Below are 26,682 nucleotides of genomic sequence, written 5' to 3'. Positions count from 1 at the left end.
GAAGAAGCTGCTCATGAATCTGGTGGTACGAGCTCACAAGCCCGACAGGAGAGGGGAGAAGCGGGAATAACCGGTGTGTAAATGATTCTCCATTATGTTGACTTGTTGACACTGAGGGAGACCATGTTACAAAGCTCTCTATCATCTTCCTATACTCCATCTCATCATCGTTCAAGGTCCAGTGCTATTTGTAAACTTGCAAATAGTTAGAGCACAATTTGGTCACATAGTTGTGTATGTGGAATTTAATAAGGGGCTGTGAACACATTTTTGCGGGTCATTGGTTTTGAGAAATATCATGGAGGACGTTTTGTCACCTATCCTCACTGACTGTCAGAAAGTCGAAGATAGAGTTGCAGAGGGGTGTGGTGATTCCTTGGTCCAGGAGTTTGGAGATTAGTTTGTTTGGGCTTATGGTGTTGAAGGTGGACGTACTATCAGTAAATAGGAGCCTGAGAAAGGTATCCCGATTATCCAAATGTTCTAGCAATTTGTGTAGCACCAGAGACATGACATCTGCCATGGATCTATTGTGATGGTGGGCAAACTGCAATGAATCAAGAATGTCTGGGATCCTGGAGTTAACATGTGCAGTCACCAGTTTCACAGTCATAATACCCTTTATTTGACACTGTGGTGATATTGGACTTTTAGAAACAAGTAGGAACACCAGAATGGAGATGTGAAAGGTTAACGATATGAGTGAATACTCCTGCCATCTTGTCTGCACAGGGACCGAGGACATGGCCGGACTCCATCTGGGCCAATGGCATTCCATGGGTTCACTCTCGGGAAGGCTGGTTTGACGTTTCTGACAGTGACTGCGGGTAGAGATGTATCATAGAAACATAAAAACATAGAAATTAGGTGCAGGAGTAGGCCATTCGGCCCTTCGAGCCTGCACCGCCATTCAATATGATCATGGCTGATCATCCAACTCAGTATCCCGTACCTGCCTTCTCTCCATACCCTCTGATCCCTTTAGCCACAAGGGCCACATCTAACTCCCTCTTAAATATAGCCAATGAACTGACCTCGACTACCCTCTGCGGCAGAGAGTTCCAGAGACTCACCACTCTCTGTGTGAAAAAAGTTCTTCTCATCTCGGTTTTAAAGGATTTCCCCCTTACCCTTAAGCTGTGACCCCTTGTCCTGGACTTCCCCAACATCGGGAACAATCTTCCTGCATCTAGCCTGTCCAACCCCTTAAGAATTTTGTAAGTTTCTACAAGATCCCCTCTCAATCTCCTAAATTCTAGAGAGTAGAAACCAAGTCTATCCAGCCTTTCTTCATAAGACAGTCCTGACAACCCAGGAATCAGTCTGGTGAACCTTCTCTGCACTCCCTCTATGGCAATAATGTCCTTCCTCAGATTTGGAGACCAAAACTGTACGCAATACTCCAGGTGTGGTCTCACCAAGACCCTGTACAACTGCAGTAGAACCTCCCTGCTCCTATACTCAAATCCTTTTGCTATGAAAGCTAACATACCATTCGCTTTCTTCACTGCCTGCTGCACCTGCATGCCTACTTTCAATGACTGGTGTACCATGACACCCAGGTCTCGCTGCATCTCTCCTTTTCCTAGTCGGCCACCATTTAGATAATAGTCTGCTTTCCTGTTTTTGCCACCAAAATGGATAACCTCACATTTATCCACATTATCCACTCTCTGCATCTGCCAAACATTTGCCCACTCACCCAGCCTATCCAGGTCACCTTACAGTCTCCTAGCATCCTCCTCACAGATAACACTGCCCCCCAGCTTAGTGTCATCCGCAAACTTGGAGATATTGCCTTCAATTCCCTCATCCAGATCATTAATATATATTGTAAATAGCTGGGGTCCCAGCATTGAGCCTTGCGGTGCCCCACTTTGAGGGTCTCATACCCTCAAAGTTACCTTTCCTTAAGTTCAGAACCATTGTTTCTGAATTAACAATGTCACTCTCAATCCTAATGAAGAACTCAACCATATTATGGTCACTGTTGCCCAAGGGGCCACGCACAACAAGACTGCTAACTAACCCTTCCTCATTACTCAATACCCAGTCTAAAATAGCCTGCTCTCTCGTTGGTTCCTCTACATGTTTATTTAGATAACTATCCCGCATACATTCCAAGAAATCCTCTTCCTCAGCACCCCTGCCAATTTGATTCACCCAATCTATATGTAGATTGAAGTCACCCATTATAACTGCTTTGCCTTTGTCGCACGCATTTCTAATTTCCTGTTTGATACCATCTCCAACTTCACTACTACTGTTAGGTGGCCTGTACACAACACCCACCAGCGTTTTCTGCCCCTTAGTGTTTCACAGCTCTACCCATACCGATTCCACATCCTCCAAACTAATGTCCTTCCTTTCCATTGCGTTAATCTCCTCTCTAATCAGCAACGCTACCCCACCTCCTTTTCCTTTCTCTCTATCCCTCCTGAATATTGAATATCCCTGGATGTTCAGCTCCCAGCCTTGGTCACCCTGGAGCCATGTCTCCGTGATCCCAACTATATCATAATCATTAATGGCTATCTGCACGTTCAACTCATCCACCTTATTACGAATACTCCTTGCATTGAGACACAAAGCCTTCAGGCTTGTTTTTACAACTCTCTTACCCCTTATACAATTATGTTGAAAAGTGGCCCTTTTTGATTTTTGCCCTGGTTTTGTCTGCCTGCCACTTTTACTTTTCACCTTGCTACCCATTGCTTCTACCCTCATTTTACACCCCCCTGCCTCTCTGCTCTTGTACCCATCCCCCTGCCACATTAGTTTAAATCCTCCCCGACAGCACTAGCAAACACTCCCCCTGTCGAGGTGGATGACCTTGTTCCACCAAACTTCTGTTCAAATCAAGCATGGAATGCACTGAACTCCTCAGGGAGGAACACATAGTGCTGCAGCAAGTAAGAATTTCATTGTCCTATCTGGGACATATGACAATAAAACACTCTTGACTCTTGACTACCAGCGATGCTGCATACTTCACTGTAGCCTGGTTTATCATGCAAGCCTTGTCACAATCAAAGGGTGTCCATTTTGCTTTTCTGGAACTCTAGCTTGGCCTGGAATTCACTCTTGGCACCAATGACGGTTTTGTGAAAATTGTACTGTAAATAGATTTCTTGTACCATTTGGGATTGTTTGATTTCAATGCCGTTCAATGCTCCAAACCAGGGGATGGACTTGAAGATTCATCCATGATTTCCATTTGGGGAACACTTGTGTTGTCTTCTTAGGCACATACTTCTCTACATGCTTAATGATGAAGACTGTGGTAGCAGTTGCATCTCACTTGGGTTGACCACAAAATCATTGAATATTTGGGACTAACCTGAGGGCTCCAGTTGCAGAGCCTGCGGAACTGACATCGCGGAGCTGGCCAACTTCGGAGCGGGAAGAGCTGTGGTGGCGCGCGGCTGCGACCCGACTTTTGGAGTTCGGAGGCACCGGCCGCAGACCCGGTGGACGGGAACATCGGGAGCTCCAGGTCCCTGGTGGGAGACCGCTTTTCCGAGCTCCGCAACGGCGACTTCTCCCGCTGGAATCGAGGGTTTAAGGACATGGAGCCGGGGCCTAACATCTCCCGGCGTGGCTTAAACGGCCTCAGGACTTACCATCGCCCGCCGGGGGCTTTAACATCGGAGCCCCAGTTCGCCTCGACACTGCAGTTGGACTGCTGGACCATGGGAGAAGGAACAAAGGGAAGAGATAAAGACTTTGCCTTCCATCACAGTGAGGAGATGTTGGAGACTCACTGTGATGGATGTTTATGTAAACTGTGTTAAGTGTGGGTCTTGGATTGTGTTTGTAATGTAAAAAACTGTAGAAATGGAATTTCGTTCAAACCCAGGTTTGAATGACAATAAATAGCATTCTATTCTATTCTATTTCTGAGTCAGTCCACCAACTCAAAGCAGTTGTGAAGAGTCTCATCTGTTTTCTCAGACCAGCATTCTATGACTTTCTCTACTGTTCAGTTTCTGTTTGTAGGCAAGGAGGAGAAGCCAGATCAAATTTTGCAATGCAGCCAGGGCATATAGTGGTAGGTGTATTTGATGGTTGTGCAGCAATGGTCTGGAATGTTTGGGTCTCTGGTAGGACAAGAGACATGTTGATCGAGGTTGGCCTGGTTGAATCCCAGACTATTATTACCAAGACATCAGGCCACTTTGTTTCAAGGCTATGGCCATGGTATATAGTTCATCCTGTGCACATTTAACATCGGCATTGGGTAGAATTTAAACCATTGTCTAAAGCAGGAGCTCCCAGGACTATGTGTTCAAACATCACAAGATGTTGATTTGGGGGCAGACTCCCATGCCTGAAAACTTGCACAAACGATGCAATTTGGTGTCAGGCTGGACATTTGTACTTGTGTACACAAAAATGCTGGAGGAACTCAGCGGGTGCAGCAGCATCTATGGAGCGAAGGAAATAGGCGACGTTTCGGGCCGAAACCCTTCTTCAGACTGACTTGTACTTGTGTGATCTCTCTCAAGGGCATTGAGGGGACAAAGGTGATGTTTCACCATGAACGCTAACATTGACAGCAAAGGCTCAGACACATGGGCTAAAATCCTAAGGGGTCGTATTGGGGTGGACATGCAGAGGTTTCCTTTTGTGTAAGAACTTTTAAAAGCATTAGATTGTTTTAAATGGGTAACCATTTTAAAATAAAATTGAGGTAATTTTCTTTGCAGACGACTATGAATCTTCGTAGCTTTCTTCTTCAAAGGGCAGTGGAATTTTTGATATTTTTGAGGCAGCGGTAGATCGGGTTTTGCTGTATATGGGGGGGGGGGGGGGGGGGGGGGGGTGGTGTAAGTTTACTGTGGGTAGACAGGAGGGCACAGTTGAGATTACGACCAGATCAGCCAGATCTACCGAATAGGCCTGCTTCTGCCCCAATTTGAATGTTTATACAAGTCTGAGGGAAATGTCCCAAATGTCACAAGATCAGATAGATATCGAGAAGATATAAGTTCAACCAAACAGAACGTTTATTTTATGAGAGATATGCCGGGCAACAAAATTAAATTTTTACTAATTTAGATTTGCATAGTAGTCTACAGCTTATTTAAACTATTTACTATTTTGTATATTTCTATGCATCCTTGAGCAAAATATCAATGTAAAGATATGTGAGAAAGTTACTGCAATGTTGAGTTCAGTTAACACAGGTGCTGCATCAGTGAGTGGGAGGACCATAACTGGTAAGTTTAGCTATTGGTGTCGACAAACCACTTCCTGATTGTTGCTGCAGAAAAAAGGCAGTAACATGAGCCCTGAGAACTATTATTTGAACGAGCAGGTCACTGGAGATTAGATGAGTATCTTGGGCAAGATGAAAAGTAGGACTGGTGAGTTTGCGATTTCAACAGTATTGTTCTTTCTTTTGTTTAAGAGCTTTCCATAAATTCTTCAGATTTTAAGCTATTAAAAAAACGTAAGTAGAAAAAAATGTTCACATGCAAATTATGATTGTTAATGCTGTGTGGGAGAATGAGAAACTCCCAAATTAAACACTTTGAAATATTAGCATATTTTGCCAAAATTAAAGATTACCATCAAAGTTTCTGCATTACAAGGTAAAATTACTATGCTTCCTGTAGTTAATTACTCCATGACTATAAAGATTTTTTATTTACTTTGAGTGTTTAATGTTATAATTTTTGGCACTTAACAAAATAACAATGTGAGCAAATGCTGAATTATTTTCCCCATTATCAGTGGCTTTTAAGAAGCACTGGTGTAAGTGAAACTTGTGGCATGTTGCTGTTCTTCATTATATGAATTTCATTCAGAGCCTGTAATATATGATAAATACAACTGTCATGTCATTCAGCAGAAAACAAAATAAAAGATGCTTACGTTTTCCCATAGTTGTTGGTCAAATAGACAATAGAAAATAGACAATAGGTGCTCTAAGAGCCAGCACTGCCATTCACTATGATCATGGCTGATCATCCACAATCAGTACTCTGTTCCTGCCTTCTCCCCATATCCATTGACTCCACTATCTTTAAGAGCTCTATCTAACTCTCTCATGAAAGCATCCAGAGAATTGGCCTCCACTGCCTTCTGAGGCAGAGAATTCCACAGATTCACAACTCTCTGGGTGAAAAAGTTTTTCCTCATCTCCATTCTAAATGGCCTACCCCTTATTCTTAAACTGTGGCCCCTGGTTCTGGAGTCCCCCAACATCGGGAACATGTTTCCTGCCTCTAGCATGTCCAATCACTTAATAATCTTATATGTTTCAATATGATAGCCTCTCATCCTTCTAAATTCCAGTGTTTACAAGCCCAGTCGCTCCATTCTTTCAACATATGATAGTCCCGCCATCCCTGGAATTAACCTTGTGAACCTACGCTGCACTCACTCAATAACAAGAATGTCATTCCTCAAATTTGGAGACCAAAATTGCACACAATACTCCAGGTGTGGTCTCACTCGGGCCCTGAACAAATGCACAAGGACCTCTTTGCTCCTATACTCAACTCCGTTTGTTATGACGGCAGACTTTCTTCACTGCCTGCTCTACCTGCATGCTTACTTTCAGTGAGTGATGAACAAGGACACCCAGATCTTGTTGTACTTCCCCTTTTCCTAACTTGACACCATCCAGATAATAATCTGTCTTCCTGTTCTTGCCACCAAAGTGGATAACCTCACATTTATCCACATTAAACAGCATCTGCCATGCATTGGCCCACTCACCCAACCTGTCCAAGCCACCCTGCATCCTCACAGCATCCTTCTCACAGTTCACACTGTCACCCAGCTTTGTGTTATCTGCAAATTTGCTAATGTTACTTTGCATCCCTTCATCTAAATCATTAATGTATATTGTAAATAGCTGCGGTCACAGCACCAAGCCTTGCTGTACCTCATTAGTTTGCCTGCCATTCAGTCGGTGGGGGCGCTGCAATGGCGGCAGCCCTGTCAGCAGCGCGTTAGTTTTTTCAACTTTTTTTTTTTTTAGTATGTTTTAAAGTATGTTTTTAATGTTTCTGTGTGTGTTTTGTGTGGGGGGTGGTGTGGGGGGTAAGGGGGAAACCGTTTTGGCCGCCTCCTCCATGGAGAGGCGACTTTTTCCAGGTCGCCTCCCCCGTGGCCTAACAGCGAGGATCGGCGCGGCCTTTCCCGGAGATGCGCCCGGGGCTTCAGCGGCGGGCGCAGCGTGGACTCTCGGTGTGGAGCGGGTGAGCCCTCGCTGGGGCTCGCTGGAGGGGAGCGCTCCATTTCGCTGGCCCGGGGCAGCCGGCAGCCTGAAGCTGCGGTCTACACAGCTCCAGCTGGCGCGGCGTCTACGGCCCGGGATCACTCGTGGGGGATCCGGGGGAAGAAGAAGCCATCACTGCCGGCCCATGGCCAACTTCTACCGCGGGTGTGGTGGCGACTTACCATCACCCCTGGAGGGGAGCTTCGACCGCCGGCCCTGCGGTCTGCGGTGCTTCTGGCTGCGGCGCGGCGGGAACTTTAAACTTTAAATCTCGACCGCCGGCCTGCGCCTACACCAACTTAAAGCCGCGGTCTCCGGTGGGGAAGAGCCGATCCTGGACTTACCTGGACTTGTACCTTGTCCTTTTACCATCTAGACGCCCACAGCAATGGCTGCGGAGGGTTGAGGTCCCGACCACGTGGGGAAATGGAGGAGGACTGGCCAAATTGTGCGCCTTCCACCACAGCGATGAATGCTGTGGTGGATGTTTATGTTAAATGTTTATTGTGTTTTTGTGTGTGTTCTTTATCATTGTACCGCTGCTGACATATTCATCTCACTTACACTTTATGTGCAATGTGACAAATAAACCGTATTGTATTGTATTGTATTGTATTGAAAGGGACCCGTTAATCCCCACTCTTTGTTTCCTGTCTGCCACCAATTTTCTATCCATGTCAGTACCCTACCCCCAATACCATGTGTTCTAATTTTGCCCACTAATCTCCTATGTGGGACCTTATCAAAGGCTTTCTGATAGCCCAGATCCACTGGCTCTCCCTTGTCCATTTTCCTAGTTACATCCTCAAAATATTCAGAACGATTAGTCAAGCTTGATTTCCCCTTCGTAAATCCATGCTGACTCAGACCGATCCTGTTACTGCTATCCAAATGTGCCACTATTTTATCTTTTATAATTGACTCCAGCCTCTTCCCCACCACCGATGTCAGGCTAACTGGTGTATAATTCCCTGTTTTCTCTCTCCCTCCTTTCTTAAAAAGTGGGATAACATTAGCTACCCTCCAATCCACAGAAACTGATTCTGAATCTATAGAACATTGGAAAATGATCACCAATCAAATGTGAACCATTTAATTCTGAGCCTATTAATATAATTATCTGTCTGTTGATACTCCTTCACTCCAGACTGGTACTATCATATGACGTAAACAAATTTGTTTTTTTTATATTAAAAGGGCATTGAGTTTAGATCATAAATTAAGACAATGCAATAATTGAGGCAATAGGATGTGCAACAATGACTTGGTAGTCAAACGAGTGGAATTGCATTCTTAAGTAAATGGGCAAAGATTAATAGCTGGGACCAAATGTTAATCTGATCTCATAAATTCATGTTATAGGAGCAGAATTGGGCCCTTCAGCCCATCAAGTCTACTCCACCATTCAATCCTGGCTGATCTGTCCTTCCCTCTCAACCGCATTCTCCTGCTTTCTCCCCATAACCCCTGACAACCCTTAAGATGGGTCCTGTTGTGCATAATAAGATCATTCTAATTTTGGGCTAACTATTTTCATAGTGTTCAGGTATTCTCCACCTTTCATAGACAAGGTTTTAATAGTTTTCTGTTTAATTCAAAGTTTCCGTTGGATCCGATAATGATGCCTTGGTTTGATATTTACTTTTTCAATCCAAATAAATGGATGACTTGTTACCGGATCTTTTCCAGTATTTGTTTTTCAAACCGTTGTATGATTTGTCTGCCCATTTTTGTAGGGGGTTGGGCACAAACAGTTTTAAATGGATATATCAACAGTAGCTGGACATTCAGGATCATACTAGCTCCCAGGGGAGCATTGTACTTTTACCTCTCCTCCTTAATTCCTTATATCCCTGCAACCTATTATGCCATGCAATAGAATTTTTAGCTCCCCTTTAAATCTTTCCGCCATTAGAAACATAGAAACAGTAAATAGGTGCAGGAGTAGGCATTTGGCCCTTCGGGCCAGCATCGCCATTCAATAGGATCATGGCTGATCGTCCAAAATCAGTACCCCACAAATTCCTGCTTTCTCCCCCTATCCCTTGATTCCGTTAGACGTAAGAGCTATATCTAACTCTCTCTTGAAAAAATCCAGTGAATTGTCCTCCACTGACTTCTGTGGCAGAGAATTCCACAGATTCACAATTCTCTGAGTGAAAATGTTTTTCCTCTCTCAATCCTAAATAGCACACCCCTTATTCTTAAACTGTGACCCCTTGTTCTGGACTCACCCAAGAATATTTTTCCTGCATCTAGCTTGTCCAATCCCTTAAGAATCTTATATCTCTATACTTATAAAACTCTGATCTTGAATGCGTGTGTATTTGTGTGTGTGTGTGATGTTCATGTGTGTAATCTCCTCGAGAACACAACGCGCTATCAGTGAAATTTTTACATATTCCGATAGAGATTTACGCCATGATGTAAAAAATCTCCTTATCTGAAAATGTAATGCATTATTTCTCGAGTTATTTATGAAAATGTTCATAAATCTCAAATAACTTAGAAAATAAACGAGATGGTCTCGATGATGACATCACAATGCATCTGACTGCTCACGCTGCGAGTGACTTCACCCCTGTCTGTCTTCTGTACTTCTTGGCTTCTTAACTTTTACTTCTTTAAACTCGTCACTTAGCGTTTTTAAATTGCTGCTCAGGTCGTGCTGCACGCTCCACTGTGCTCCTTGAAGTTCTAGATCATGGCGGCGGTGGTCGTTATCACTGTGCAGGTGAGGGTGTGGGGCAGCATGATGGAAAGGTGGCCGTGGCGGCCATTACTCCCTCTGGGAGACTATGGAGACCCGCGATTCCTCCGTCGATCGCAGGGACTCAGGGAATCGTGATGGGTTTTCCTCGCTGGTGATCCTGATCCCATCTGGCGATCTCTGGCCGTCACGGGGGACGGCCTCCTCTCCGTTTCCCCTGCCCGATGGTCTGTCATGCGAGTGGGTGGGCTTCCCCTCGCGGAAGCCACGATCGGCCGGCCCTCCGCTGCTTTTGACCGTCCTCAGATCGCGCCCGCCCGCGGCCTCCCTTGAGTCTCCGCTGCCCGCTCGCCGTGGGACCCGCAGCCCGCTCAACGTGGAGCCTGCATCGGGCTCGCCGTGGGCCCCACAGCCTGCCCGCTCGCAGCATGCGCGCCCGCAGCCCGCCGGTTCCGCTCGGGGCTCTCCCCTCCTCCTCCACCCCACCCTCCTCCCCTCCCCCCCCTCCCCTCTCCTCCTCTCTCCCCCCTCCCTACTCTCCTCTCCCCCCTCCTTCCCTCTCCTCTCCTCCCCCCCCCCCTCCTCCTCTCATAGAAAACATAGAAAATAGGTGCAGGAGTAGGCCATTTCGCCCTTCGATCCTGCACCGCCATTCAATATGATCATGGCTGATCACCCAACTCAGTATCCTGTACCTGCCTTCTCTCCATTCACCATGATCCCTTTAACTACAAGGGCCATATCTTAAAAATAGCCAATGAACTGAGTGGCCTGAACTGGCCTCAACTGTGGCAGAGAATTCCACAGATTGGCAGAGATATTTCCACAGAGGGGACACTCCTTTCCCCTCCCCTCTCCTCCCCCTCCCCCTCTCTCTCACCCCTCTCCCTCTCCCCCCCCTCCCCCCCCCCTCTCTCCCCCCTTCCTCCCTCCCCCCCTCTCTCTCCTTCCCCCCCTCCCCCCTCTGCCCCCCCCCTCCCCACGAACCTCCCTCCACCCTCTCCCCTCCCCCCCCCTTCCTCCCCCCCCCCTTTACCTCCCCCCTCCCTCACCCCCTCTCCCCCCCCCATCCCCCCCCCCACCCCCCCCCCCTCTCTTCCCCCCCCCCCCCTCCCCCTCTCAACCTCCCCTCCCCCCCCTGTGTGTGTGTGTGGGGGGTGGTTAGTGTGTGTGTGACACCGCAGATCGCCCCCCCCCCCCCCCCCCCCCCCCCGCGCGTTGAGGGGACGGGACCCAACGGGTCCCACGGTCTAGTGTTTCTATAAAATTCCCTCTCATCCTAAATCCTAGTGAATATAAGCCCAATCGATGTTACAGTTCATTACTTGTCGAGGCATATGCTGAAACTGAATCAGCAGCCCAAGAATCCCATTGACATAATTTTACTGTTAGCTGTTATTCACCAGCCATTCTCAACTATTTTAATTTCGAAGGCATTTTGGCAGTCACCAAAGACATCAGCAGTGTGTAGCAATAAACTCTAATACATGTGGCAAGTTGCAGCTGTGTTAATACCACATCTAGGAATTTAATCTTCTTCTTGAGGAACAAGAAGTGGTCAAGTGACTCCTGCTATAAGGCTCGTAACAGTTGAGTGAATAACAGGTCACAATCACTTTGCATTGAGGCTGAATGTTTATATTTCCAAATGAATTGGTATCATGCCAGGAGATGAGTTGTGCTTCAATCATTGGGAGAGGCTTGTGATTTCAGGCAATGAACAGTGGGGCTCCCCGGAGGGAGGTTCATGTAATTGAGACCACAGATCTCCTGAAAAGGGTGCCACTGATTCTCCTAATCAACTGGTATTTTTCATATTGGGCTTCTTTAGCTGATTGCCAAGTGAAGGTATATCATTTGGCCTAAGTTCAGAAATGAATGATAATTTAAAAATCCCACAAGAAGTTACTGGCAAGACTATATACATTGCTGAGTCATATACATGGGAAGGTTTCAATTTTGATCACTGCTTTCTTTGACATCATTAATCTCAGCTGGAACAGCAAGAAGAAATTCTAACATATATAGCTTTACTTTATTGAGCGAGGGTAAGGTGGGCGGGTTTTGGTTTGTGTGAATTCACCAAATTGATTGGGAATGTTACTTTTTGCTCTGCACAATATAGTGAACAAGAATCTTGTTGAACTTGAGTCTGTCTCAATGGACAAACCACCACTTTCAGAGCCTAAAACATATTTCCTGAACTTGCTACCTCTGCTCACATGTGAACAATCGCAGCTCAGTGGGCTGGTGACATATCCCATGAGACATCTGAGAAAGAGCAAAGTCCAGCAGGAGAAGAAGAAAGGGAGTTAGAAACATGAGCAGGTGAAGGTCAGATGGCCCTGTCAGCTTGTGCAAGTTATGTTCTTTATTATTTAACATTGTGCAACCTTACAAATATCTGCCCAGTCCTTCAAATACATGGTGAATAACACTAATTGCATTCACAAAGCTTTCATTTTCTTGTAAATGTAATGCGCTGGGCTTCACTTCTTGGCTCATGCATAAAAATACTGGGTTGCATTTAAAAAGGTCACTTTCATTTCTGTATTGTGAAAATAGTGGTATTTTGTGCAGCATATGTGCTTGTAATTTGTCAGCTTTGTACTAAATACCAAACCAAATTCAATTTGACTAACTGGTCAGTTCCCGAAAATAGTCATATAATCACGGTGTGGGGTTAACCAGTGCTAATTGCTTCCAGAAGGCCCAGTTTGCATTACCTGCTCATGATCATACATACAGCATGCAGTTTGTGTGCGTGACTGATTTGGCACCATTAGAACTAGCCTGCTTATCAGAAAAGGAAGAGAGGTGGTGAGGTGTGTCCTGGGTTTAGCCGCTGCTGAAAGATGCTGCAGAGATTTATGCTGACAGAAAAAAAATCATACAAATTGCCAAGATCGTTTGAGGAGGCTTTAGTATAGGAGTTAAGTGGAGAGATATGATCTATCCTTGGAGCAGGAGGATCTTAAGATGCACTCTCACATGGCAGTGAAATCATAGAAATGTGCAGAATAATGCCAAAAATGAAGGTCAAGAATTTGGATGTAGTGCAGTAAAATGTTCAACCCCTGTAAAATATCCAGTATTGCATTGAGAACACCACTCGACAACACTCCACTTCATGGCTCCCACTCCCATTAAATATTTACTAATACAATATTTATCAATCACAACATATACCAAATATTCATATATTAATCTCACCTTCACACGTTGCATTATTTTAACTCTACACCGACACTTCACAGTTTATCCACACTATTCAAATACATTGTGCAAGATTAATTGGCTTATTTCTCATCTTTTTAAAGGGCATGATAGCTCATAATTCAAGGCCGCAGACGAGTGGGGGAGGGCAAGGATGGTAGGAAATAGAAAGGAAGAAAAAAAAATGGAGAGGGAACATTTTGGAGAGGGGAAGTCAGGTTGGAGCAAAGGATGAAACAACACACAGGTGCCCTCTTCGAGCTCTGTGCAGTGGTCTGCATTGGACACCCATCCAAGTCCCTTGTCATGCTCAAGTCCCACCAGCATGCGCCTGCATGCGGCGAGCGCGACCAAACCTGAAGCGGGGGCCGCGCGGATTTCGAGTGAGTGACGTGAAGTTCGAGCGAAGTCCGCGGGAAGTTCGCGCGTGACGTACGGCATCAAGATGCTGTGTACCGCGTTGAGACGCTGCGCACGCCCGTCGAGGCGGTCAGTTTTTCGGAGCCCCGCGCGATGTCCATACGGTTCCAGCGATCGAAGTGGGACCAGCCCCGCGAGTCCGCACGGCACAAGCGACCACGTTAGGTCGCACTTGCCGCATGGAGTCGCATGCTCGTGGGACAAGCCCTTTACTATCCATATATCAAATCCAAAGATGATACATGGCATGGTGGCACAGTGGTAGAGTTGTTGCCTTACAGTGCCAGAGACCCGCATTTGATCCTGATGTGGGTGCTGTCTGTATTGAGTTTATACGTTCTTCCTGTGACCTGTGTGGGTTTTCTGTGGGTGCTCTGGCTTCCTCCCACACTCCAAAGACGATACAGGTTGTCGACTTATTGGATTGGAAAAATTGTAAATTGTCTCAAGTATGTGTAGGATAGTGTTAGTTTGCGGGGATCGCTGGTCGGAGCTGACCCAGTGGGCTGAAGGGGATGCTTCCATGCTGGTTATCTCTAAACTATCCTAAAAATCCAGTCATCGTACAGAGGTGCCACAATATTTTTGTGCCTCCTACCTGAAAATAGATAGACACGGTGAATCGATGTAGAGAGAATCAGTGAAAGTTAAGTCAATATCCCAGCAGGCAACCGTCAGTTCATTTGTGGTTCCAAAAATTCATTGTGATGACCTTCTAGTTTTACTCTACATTAAAAATTAAGGTTTAATCCAATTGGTAAGTCAGTAGCTTATGGACTGTTGGTTAATGATGTCGTCATATGAGATGATTGGCAAGAGGAAGTGCCTGTTCCAATTTCCCAATTAGTGGAACCTTCTCTGGAAATGTCCACAAACACTCAAAACAGGTGCAACACACTTTTATGTGGGATTGATACGTGAAAAACAAGCATGCATTTCTTTTCAACCTCAACATTTATTTTCTGGGCTACTGTTTCTAATTCTTTCTGCTGCAGTGCATCACTTCATGCTTGGGTTCAAATTTCATCTCCAACTTACTTGTCCATTTAACCTATCCATATCCTCATGTAGTTTATCACTACCCTCATTATTATTTTATTCCCTTTGTGTAATATGGAAATTTTATCTTATAAAGCCAAGTTGTGTTACCAATCGTCTCAGTTCAGTCCCTATGGAATACCATTGTTTGCCATCCTCCAATTGGAAAATTAAACATTAATTAACCATTCTCCGTGACTTGCTGCTATCTGGCTTCAAACCAGACCCCTGCCCATGTAGTTACTGATCCTATTTCCTGGGTATCAGTTTTGCTGATCAGTTTTGTGTGCACGGTTTTATCAAATGCCTCTAAAAATGCATATAAACAAAATCCATCACATTTCTGTCATCAGCATTCTCTACTACTTTAGTAAACAAAAATTGATTTGGTTCATCAAATGTCATTTGACTTTAACAACTCCATACTTCCTCTCTGTTAATCAATTCAAATTCTCCAAGTAGCTATTATTTTTTATCACCTGCATATTATTTCAAAAATCTTCCCCATAATAGATTTGACTGACTGGTCAGCAGTTGCCTAGCACACCCTTGCTCCCCTTTTCAAATAAGCATCTTGGTTGACAAAGACATGTTGGGCCTGTTTCTGTGCTGTCTAACCTTATATTATACATGCCAGATTTGAGTCCTTTATCACCTCCCATCTGCCTTGGAAAATTTAAATGTATGGCAAGTCCTTTTCCAACTGCATCTCCTTTAGCAGACTAGAATACAACCTATGTGATATCTATATTTTAAACAGCCAGTCCTTTATGATCATATAATCATATCATTTATAATCATATCATTTATAATCCACGCGGGTCATGGGGAGAAAGTGCAAACTCCACACAGACAGCACCCATAGTCAGAATCGAACCCGGGTCTCTGGCAATCTTAGCTCCTCAAATCGAACCCGGGTCTCTGGCAATCTTAGCTCCTCAAAATAAGGAACAAACAGTAGGATAGAATTTCTCTTCTTGGTACTTGCGGGTCAATGCATGCATTTTGAGGAAGAAAAAACAGCCGTTCATGTCTTTTCTCTTCTGGACCATTTGCATTATGCAAGTGCTTCAGGCAAAGGCTGCCTCTTGGCTTGGCCCTGTGATTAAAAGCCATGGAGGCGATGCAATTGCAGCAGCTGAGTCCTCCCCAAGCTCCAGGCCTGAGCACACTGCAGCTGTGCTCCTGACCATTGAGACTATTGCTACAAAACTGCTGTCAGATAGATCCAAATCTTTCAAATCAGCCACAAGAGAATCTTCCTCATTCAAGAACAAATCTTACCTTGCATTCCAATCCATTCACCTGCCCCTTGTAATTTTGCAGCCATCCAGAGCACAGCCTCCAGAGGACAAGCCTTGGTGCTTGATTTCTTAAGCCAGCTAGAGACAAAGCAATAAATGCATGCTCCAATTTCTTCTTCATTGATAACAATGTTTCACCAGTATCTTTCATCAGTGGAGAAAATATACCCACGATGGATAAATTCTCAGCTTAGACATAGAGAAAAAAAGTGTAGGAGTAGGTCATTTGGCCCTTTGAGATAGCACCGCCATTCATTTTGATCATGATTGATCATCCAAAATCAGTACCCCGTTCCTTCTTTTTCCCCGTATCCCTTAGATTTGTACAGACAGAAAACAGATTTTTTTTTTCTTTAACAAAAAAGAACGAGCTATTAAATAGATAGCTCCAAGATTGAGCTCACACTTAAAAGGTTTGGATTCAAGGTGCATTTCAGGGACAAAATTCTTGGCTGACATTTGAGCGTAGTACCGAGGGAGTGTTAGGCTTTTGAAATTGCTATCTCACTGATGAGTTGTTAAACCCAAGCTTCTCCAAATATCGATGGTCCTGTGGTGATATTTAGTGAAGCAAATGACTTATTCCACCTGTGATTATCCTCCCACTAATATAACTAAAAGCCGATGATCCTGATGTTATTAATTTCATGTTTCGGCGAGTTTGGTGTGTTCAAACCTTCTGCCATATTTACTTATCTACAATAGTCTTCTAAATGTTTATTGGCTGGGTACAAAGTATTTTAAAGCATTGTGAACTTGATGAAAGGAATACAAAAACTTTGTTTTTCAAAATGAACGACCATACAACTCATAAAGCTATAGTAAATAAGCATCAGAATAATTAGCTGCCACGTTGGAATTATTTTTCAGTTTTATATATCACTAACAATTAAACAACAGGCCAAATTGGGGATGAGATCAGTTTTAACTTGGACATTGTAAGCTGAAGGGCCTATCCCTGTGCTGGGTGGTCTATGTTCATGCTGTATAACTTTGACTCAATTTAAGTTAATTCCACAATCATGTGTTTTTGAGTGCATGTTGCTTTTTCTACTCCAGCATTTGAAAAGAATATGCAACATATCTGTTATTTTCATTGATGCAATACACATACTAGAAGTGTAATAAGGAAATTGTGATATCACTGCAGAGGTTTTACCTGCATCTCTTAAATCCACAAACCTGACTGTCCCGGAAGACCCATTGTCTCTGCCTGTTCGTGCCCCACCGAACTCATTTCCAAATACCTTGACTCCATCCTATCACCCTTGGTTAAATCCCTCCCTACCTCTGTTCAAGACACCTCAGACACTCTCCGTCGTCTCCGCGCATTCCATTCTCTAGGCCCTCACCCCCTCATCTTCACCATGGACGTCCAGTCACTCTACACCTCCATCCCCCACCACGATGGTCTCAAAGCCCTCCGGTTCTTCCTCGACCAGAGAAGCAACCTATACCCAGCCACTGACACTCTCCTCCGCCTAGCGGAGCTGGTCCTTACCCTCAATAACTTCACGTTCGACTCCTCCCATTTCCTCCAAATACAAGGCGTAGCTATGGGCACACGCATGGGCCCCAGCTATGCCTGCCTATTTGTCGGTTACATCGAGCGATCCTTGTTCAAAACATACCAGGGCCCCATCCCCGACCTCTACCTCCGCTACATCGATGACTGCTTTGGTGCCACCTCCTGCACCCGCACACAACTGACTGACTTCATCCACTTCACCACTAACTTCCATCCGGCACTCAAATACACCTGGACCATTTCCGACACTTCCCTACCATTCCTTGACCTCACTATCTCCATTGCAGGTGATAGACTTCTGACCGACATACACTATAAACCCCCTGACTCCCATGGCTATCTGGACTACACTTCTTCCCACCCTGCTTCCTGTAAGGACTCCATCCCCTACTCCCAATTCCTCCGTCTATGCCGCATCTGCTCCACGGATGAGGCGTTCCACACCAGGACATCTGAAATGTCCTCATTATTCAGGGAACGGGGGTTCCCCTCCTCCACCATAAATGAGGCTCGCACCAGGGTCTCTTCCATACCCCGCAACACTGCTCTCTCTCCCCATCCCCCCCACTCACAACAAGGGCCGAGTCCCCCTAGTCCTCACCTTTCACCCCACCAGCCGTCACATACAAAAAGTAATCCTCCGTCAGTTTCGCCACCTCCAACGTGACCCCACCACTCGCCACATCTTCCCATCTCCCCCCATATCTGCCTTCCGCAAAGACCGCTCCCTCCATAACTCCCTTGTCAATTCTTCCCTTCCCTCTCGTACCACCCCCTCCCCGGGCACTTTCCCTTGCAACCGCAAGAGATTGAACACTTGTCCCTTTACCTCCCCCCTCGACTCCGTTCAAGGACCCAAGCAATCGTTCCAGGTGCGACAGAGGTTTACCTGCATCTCTTCCAACCTCATCTATTGCGTCCGCTGCTCTAGATGTCAGCAGATCTATATCGGTAAGACCAAGCGGAGGTTGGGCGATCGTTTCGCCGAACACCTCCGCTCGGTCTGCAATAACCAAGCTGACCTCCCGGTGGCTCAGCACTTCAACTCCCCCTCCTACTCCGTCTCCGACCTCTCTATCCTGGGTCTCCTCCCTGGCCACAGTGAGCAGCACCGGAAATTGGAGGAACAGCACCTCATATTCCGTTTGGGGAGTCTGCATCCTGGGGGCATGAACATCGAATTCTCCCAATTTTGTTAGTCCTTGCTGTCTCCTCCCCTTCCTCAGTCCCCCTGCCTCAGTCCCCCTGCTGTCTCCCCCTATCCCCTAGCCTTCGTGCTCCTCCTCCTTTTTCCTTTCTTGTCCCCGCCCACCCCCACCCCCGATCAGTCTGAAGAAGGGTTTCGGCCCGAAACGTTGCCTATTTCCTTCGCTCCATAGATGCTGCTGCACCCGCTGAGTTTCTCCAGCTTTTTTGTGTACACATAACAGATAATTGACTGAAATTACAAGGCAATAATTTGATTAATAATTCGATTAACATTATGAACAGCTTGAAAAGTTTCATTACTGAAGTCACATTATTCCCTTAATCTCCCAGCCAGCTGCATTTGCCATGCAGTAAGGGGTTCTTGAGTCCACAGTCTCCCCAACTTCTGGCAAACGTATCTTTCTAAGGAATCCTCGACAGATGTTGCACATCTGCGTCATTGAAAAAGCATATTGCCTGTTTCAAAATAGAATTTACATTGCACTGATTGACTTTCCAAAATATGTTTCGCATACAATCAAGTGATACCCCACATGTGGCAAAATGCATGCCAACCTTCTGCCTTAAATGTGTTTGTAGAAGTACTTCATTTATAAAGCATGATGAGAATATAATTAAACAGCTGCACACATCTCGAAAAAAGATACCATGCATATTTTAGACTAGTTGGCTCATTAACGACAATTTAGTTTAACTCAAACTTGTCACAATAAGGAAGCAGCAAAGTCACAAATTGCTGCTGAAAGCTACATATTCAGGACCTGATAGAATCTTTGACATAAATTAGTTTTAATTTTATACAGTTGAGTTAAATAATATGGTTCCAAGCTAAAAGGGGATGCCCTTATGTGGTGTAGTGTGAATATAGAGTTCACCATCTGGGCTAAAAATAGATGACACTGCAATGTTATTCAGCTGGTTCCGTACTAATGGACAAATGGGTCAGAATTAGGTTTTTGAGCATTGTCATTTTCATTCTGATTATTTAATTTCAACACCGTTGTTTAATAATATTTTTACATTTGGAAATGTAGTCTGCACTTTAGCCTTGGGATTACAGTATTTATGTTACAATGTGAATAACAACTCTGCTTGTTATTGAGATATTAGTCTATCAATCACTAAATTGCCTGTTCCACGAGCATGCGACTCCATGCGGCAAGCGCGACCTAATGTGGTCGCTTGAGCCGTAAGGCCTCGCGGGGCCGGTCCCACTTCGATCGCCGGAGCCGTATGGAGTTGTGCGGAGCTGGTCCCGACATCGCGCGGGGCTCCGAAAAACTGCCCGCAGCTGCCTCGACACCGTACGCACCGCCTCAATGGGCGTGCGCAGCGTCTCGACGCTGTACGCAGCGTCTTGACATCGTACGTCACGCGCGAACTTCCCGCGGACTTCGCTTGAACTTCACGTCACTCACTCCATAGATGCTGCCTCACCCGCTGAGTTTCTCCAGTATTTTTGTCTACTTTCTTTTTTTTTCTCTTATCACATTCTGTTGGTTCTTGATGAATCATATACAAGATATCTTGAAGCTGTTTTCAAGACTATGAATTTGCTATGATTTAAATTGGCAATACTTTGATTGTGAATCTCAAAATGCTTGATGCGAACAATCATTGTTTTACCATTAAATGGTGTGATAACTTTTAAAGCTGAAACAAGTATTTTAAACATGGTTCTTTTCAAATGTTTAGGTTGCACTTTGGGCTTTTTGCAATAATATGTATATTTTTTTTATATTGATTTATTTTAAAAACACCATACTATTTACAACATGCAAACGTTTTTTGGTTTAATTAGTTAATCATCTAACAATTTTAATACATCCTCTCCAACCTGGTCAGCTTTTAATTTAAGCAGGAATCTCTTAAATTGCACCTTATCAAATGGCTTTTGGAAAGCCAATTGCATAACATCAACACCACTATGCTAATTATTTCCTCAAATAATTTTAATAGTTCTTAAATTCTCCTTGTAACATAGAATTGGATATAACAGACAATTTTAACTTTGTGACTTGGTGATTGATATCAGTAAATTCACCTATTTGCAATCTCACATTGACCAATTTTACTATTAATGTCTCTGAATCTGTTTAAGGTCTGCTAATACAAATACTTTAAGTAGTTTCAACCATATTCAATTGAATTTAACATTTTCTACTATAGCTTTTATTTTGCTATAATTTGGCTAGAGAAGTCCAACTGTTTAAAATTGGGTGCAGAATGCTCCTGTTCATGTGTTTAGTGGTTTTATTATTTTGCATTAAAGTCATTCTAGAGAGAAAACGAACAGACTACAATGCTGAAGTGCCTATCAAAAAGCAGTTTGCACATGCAAGAAGATTCATCAATCTAAATTCAGCCTTTGATCCATATACAACCACACTGCCTTGGTATCAACACTGGGGACACGGTGAGTGCACATTTAATGGTAAGTAAATGCCAGTGAACCATGTTGGCAATTGCAATAGTTTTACAACATTTAATAATATGAATAGGATATGGAACCATGAATTCATTGGAGTCCAAGTTAATCTCATTGACGGTAACTGCAATGCATCTGCACAATTTTGGACTAAATTGATGAGATTGTTAGTGCATTCACAGGAAGCAGCTTTGTGACAATGCAAATGTGGGGGGGGGGGGGGGGGGGAAGCAAATATGTCATGTTCACAAAGCAGATGTGACACCAGAACTGCCATATTGGAACTTGAAACATTAGCAAACATCATTACCTAATTTCCCATGCCTGGATAGGCGAGTTAACTAAAACAAAAATTACCCACAATTTATTTTTATGCCAGTTGCTATAATTTTATAAGTCATGCTTTCTCGAATAGTACAAGGTTTCAAGGACCGAGAGAGAATGGCTTGACAAGCTGCACCGTATCAAATGGATGTTTTGCTGCTAAATATATGAAAGCACCTCTTTGGAAGCCTAACATAGTGAGAAAGGAGTGAGAGTATGTGGTTCAGGTTAAAATAGTTAATCATAGAGGAGAGCTATTTACTGGAGGGACTTTCCTGCCAGGACATTGGCATGAAACCAATAGTTCAGTTCAGTTTCATTTGTCATATGTAGGATAACACAGTGTCAATGGTACAATGAAAGACAACGGGTCACCTCAACAATGATATTACAATAATAAAAATAAGATAAAATAAGATAAGATAAAAGTGACATTGATAGATAAAAGACAATAATAAATAAAGTAATCAACATATATGATGTGTTTAGGAGTTCAGAAGCCTGATGGCCTGATGGTAAAAACTGTTCTTAAGTCTGGTGGTACGTGCAGTCATGCTCCTGTATCATCTGCTTGACGGGAACAAGGAGAACAGTCTGTATGCTGGGTGGCTGTGGTCCTTGGTGGAATAATGGAATGTCTGCACTTTTCCCTGGACTGAATTCAAAAATGTACCAACTATAAGTAAACCATGGGTAAATGATTCAATGTTCTTAATTATTACATGTGCTAAGGCACAATTAAATTCGTTTTTTGCATAGAGTTCAGTAAGATTATTGCCATCCACAAGTACAATCCCTGGTTAAGTACAGAATGTACAGAAACAGCCCACCGAGTCCATATGCAATAGTTGCCAGAATTTGGCACCATTTCAAAGTCCCAGCTGCAGCTGTCCATAAAGGCCCAGTGGAGCTGTCGCCTCCATCCGGACAGTCCAGTAAATTGTCGTCCTCCTCCTCGCCCAGCCACCTGTAGCTTTGTGCCCTGCGGGAGTCTTCCACAGCTGACCTTGAGTGCATAGAGGTTTAAGCCCCTGTCCCACTTAGGAAACCTGAACGGAAACCTCTGGAGACTTTGCGCCCCACCCAAGGTTTCCTTGCGGTTCCCGGAGGTTTTTGTCAGTCTCCCTACCTGCTTCCACTACCTGCAACCTTCGGGAACCGCCTGCAACCTTCGGGAACCGCACGGAAACCTTGAGTGGGGCGCAAAGCCTTTCCCTTCAGGTTTCCTAAGTGGGACGGGCATAATACCCCAAATTATTTTGCCCCCAGCCCTTTGTTCTAGCGTCTACTGCTGCCGTCAAGCACCTCCACCCTCCTCTCCCATTCCCCCGTCCATGGGGACTCCAGGCGTGTTCCTGGTTCCACGGCGAGGCTGCCAGGCCTACTGCCAGGGTACAGCAGCAACGCGGCCCATTGGGAGCTTCTGCCACATGTGGCCCCTCACATAAACAGCAGAGTATAAGTAACGTTTTCCAAAAAATGTATTTGCTCACTTGCCTTTGTATGAAGACCAATGTTCGAAGCTGCAAATAACACTTATTAAATGCATACTTTTTGGGTATAAGGAATATAACTTCATATGGAATTCTAGCCTAATATCCTTGCTTTGTAATTGATTCAGAGTGCAATAGCCAAGTTGACTTTGTAGTCTAAGCAGCCAGAAACTAATGTATTTTATTATCTCACATTAATGACAGGCGTTTTTTTTTAAATGCTCACACTAACTATTTTCAAAGTGTTATTTCAAATTTATGTAATGTAATTAAAAATTATATATTTTATTCACCCATACACATGGCTAACAAGGACAGTGAAATGCACAGAAATTCCTCTTTTTGGTAGCTGTCCTGAAAATAAGGTGGGAAAATAAATTGTGTATCCTGTTCATCTATATCAAGTCTGTTAAATGCTGGCTTGAGAACTCTTCTCACGTTAGTTTATCATTACGTTATCAGAACGGTTTAATTTGTGAACAGATTGTGTTTGTGAACAATATCTGATTGTATGTGATAGAGTATCCAAAATTAGTTGGGGTAAAAATGGAATTGGAGTAAAGATGTCGTACAATAGTAAGTTATTAAATATTTTGATTTTCGGAGAATTCATTTATAGGTGAAGTGGTTAACTAGGAGGTATATTTGACATTGCAAATTGTATTTATATTGTTATTGTCAGATAGATATGCAGGTATGTAGTTTCTTGTGAATAAAAATATAAAGTAACAGCATCATAATCTGTCACTTATCTAGATTGTCAGAATTGACTGAATATCTGAGCTGAATATGCATTGAAGCATTGTTCCTCATCAGAAATATTGATCATTATGGCTTGATCAGTCATGTTGGTTTTCACTGGAGTAAAGTTGACAAACCCTGTGAAATAATGCATGTCTATCCACAATTAATACAATACAATACAATACAATACCTTTTATTTGTCATTTGAACCTCACATGAGGTTCAAACGAAATTTGGTTTCTGCAGCCATACAAGAAAAGAACCAAGACACACACCAACACAATTTACACAAACACCATCACAGTGAGTCTCCTCCTCACTGTGATGGAGGTCTTGTCTCTCCCCTGCTCTCCATTCCTCTCCCGAAGTCGAGGTCAAAGCCCCCGGCGGGCGCTAGCAAGTCCGCGGCCACTCAAAGCCACACCGGGCGATGTAAGGCCCTGCCCCGGTTCTTGGTGTTGGAGCCCCCGGCGGGCGCTAACAAGTCCGCAGCCACTCAAAGCCGCGCCGGGCGATGTAAGGCCCTGCCCCGGGTCTTGTTGTTGGAGCCCCCGGCGGGCGCTAGCAAGTCTGCGGCAAATTAATTATTCATAAACATCATTCTAATATTTGTGGAATCAGTTTGGATGGATAGCATGCCTTTAGTTTATGTCATATCATAAGTCTTAATCTGACTGAAGTGCTGAATTGCCTTGTAAGAACTCTCATAAAAAGGATATCCTCCTTTAACTGAAAGATAATTTAACCATTCAGACAGAATATGGCTGATATATATACACATACATGTTCATTCACAGTATATCCCTTTGATTCATTTGACAACCAAAAGACTTCTGTGGGGAAAATATATTCCATATTTCAATATTTTTATTTGAAATATTTCCATTCCTTCAGTGATAAAGGACAATATTCCAATTGCCTCTTTATGTAATTTTTAAGACTTTTAATTATATAGAAGGCAAGGCAACTTTAATTAGGCAAGGCAACTTTAATTAGGCAAGGCAACTTTAATTAGGCAAGGCAACTTTAATTAGGCAAGGCAACTTTAGCATTTCCAAACCAAAGGCAACACAGCTTTAGCAGTAAGTAGTAGAAAGTATGCATGCAGGTACAGCAGGCAGTGAAGAAAGCAATGGCATGTTGGCCTTTATAACAAGAGGAATCGAATATAGGAGCAAAGAGGTCCTTCTGTAGTTGTACAGAGCCTAGTGAGACCACACCTGGAGTATTGTGTGCAGTTTTAGTCCCCTAATTTGAGGAAGGACATTCGTGCTATTGAGGGAGTGCAGCGTAAGTTTACAAGGTTAATTCCTGGGATGGCGGGACTGTCATATGCTGAGAGAATGGAGCAGCTGGGCTTGTACACTCTGGAATTTAGAAGGATGAGAGGTTATCTCATTGAAACATATAAGATTATTAAGGGCTTGGACACACTAGAGGAAGGAAACATGTTCCCGATGTTGGGGGAGTCCAGAACCAGGGGCCACAGTTAAAGAATAAGAAGTAAGCCATTTAAAACGGAGACAAGGAAACACTTTTTCTCACAGAGAATGGAGAGTCTGTGGAATTCTCTGCCTCAGAGGGCGGTGAAGGCAGGTTCTCTGGATGCTTTCAAGAGAGAGCTAGATAGGGCTCTTAAAAATAGCGGAGTCAGGGGATATGGGGAGAAGGCAGGAACGGGGTACGGATTGGGGATGATCAGCCATGATCACATTGAATGACGGTGCTGGCTCGAAGGGCCAAAAGGCCTACTCCTGCACCTATTGTCTATTGTCTATTTCCAAACCAAAGGCAACACACCTTTTACATTTCCAAACTAAAGGCAACTCAATTTTAGCATTTCCAAACTATATTTTCAAACCACATTAAGGGCACTGACTGGTCAGTAAAACCACTCACAGTTTAGTAGATATGTGTTCAGTGTTATTTACAGCTCAGACTGAGAGACGTGAGCCTCCCCCATCTTGCAGACTGACTGAGGCACTCAACACTTCTGGGTTTTTTAGTCCCTCTGGAAGGGGCGTGGCCTTCAGGAGAGAGAATCTCAACATTTTTTAAACACGAATAACTCTTTTATTTTTCATCGATGGGAAAAATCCTCTTGTCCTGCGCAGCGGAGGGGGACTCTGAATTAGATGGCCAAACTCACAGCCGTAAGTGGCAGCGTTTTTTCTAAAATCAATATATAGAACAACAGGAAGTGGTCAAGGTCAGACTTTTAGTAATATAGAAGATCACTAATGATCCATATATGTTTTACAATATGATCAGAATTGTTTGCAATATTTTGAGTATGTACCAAACCTGTATTTATCATGTTAAACATGGCTTATGTACTTTTCAGTTAATTACTCCTGACTATAAAAAAGTTTGTTAGTCTAAATTTAGTAACAGGTTCCATTTGTAGATGAGAAGTAAATATGTTGCTGGTAAAAGAGAAAGTTCCTTAACCAGAAGAATGGTTAAAATGTGGAAATTGCTAGTTCGTACAAGATGCATGAGAAGCAAAGGTGTATTTAAGGGAAGCGAGAAAAACATATTAGAATAGAACAGAGGAATATGTTGCTCAGCTTCAGTGAATAAAAGTGGAGAGATGTAGAGTGGAAACTTGACTGGTGCATAAATAATGGCTAGCATTGTTAAACCGTGCATACAGTTTCTGTGCTGTAAATATTGTGCATTGTTCAATCAACATTTTTTCTACTTTCATGCTCATTGTAGTCTTGGCTGTTTTTGTTTTTAATGGGCCAAATTTATCTTGAGTTTACAAAAATAGTTGCTTTTGATCTTGATACCCAGGGGCCTGCCCCACTGGGCTGTCATTTCCGTGCCATTTACGCGACTTGCTAGCGCGTGGGTAGCGCGGGATGGGCGCATGGAGAAGTGTGGAGTGATGTGGAGGATCTTCGCGTGCCACCGGCCTGTCGCGTAACTGACGGCTAAAGTGGGACAGGCCCAAGACCCTGGCGCGGCGCAACGTCTCACCTCCAACAGCAGCAGAAGCAGGCAAACGATCGCCGAACTCGGCCTGGGG

At 44.1% G+C, this 26,682-nt stretch overlaps 1 protein-coding gene across 5 annotated transcripts in view; it reads left to right on the top strand.

Annotated features, from left to right (window-relative positions):
* hdac9b (histone deacetylase 9b) overlaps positions 1–26,682 on the top strand; it is a 542,867-nt gene that overhangs the window by 116,971 nt on the left and 399,214 nt on the right. Inside the window, exons 1-2 of one of the 5 annotated variants that reach the window (XM_055661556.1) lie at positions 5,115–5,369; positions 20,932–21,093. The exons of 1 other annotated variant lie outside the window; for it this stretch is intronic. In XM_055661556.1, coding sequence (XP_055517531.1) covers positions 5,336–5,369; positions 20,932–21,093 — 196 coding nt within the window. In that variant the 5' untranslated portion in view covers positions 5,115–5,335. Of the gene's footprint in view, positions 1–5,114; positions 5,370–20,931; positions 21,094–26,682 lie in introns of those variants that run through there. 3 more of the 5 variants (XM_055661554.1, XM_055661570.1, XM_055661563.1) reach the window with 3 other exon arrangements.

The sequence above is a fragment of the Leucoraja erinacea genome, chromosome 2 (genome assembly GCF_028641065.1).
Source record: "Leucoraja erinacea ecotype New England chromosome 2, Leri_hhj_1, whole genome shotgun sequence".
Classification (NCBI taxonomy): Eukaryota; Metazoa; Chordata; class Chondrichthyes; order Rajiformes; family Rajidae; genus Leucoraja; species Leucoraja erinaceus.
This window is presented reverse-complemented; position numbering and strand designations above follow the sequence as displayed.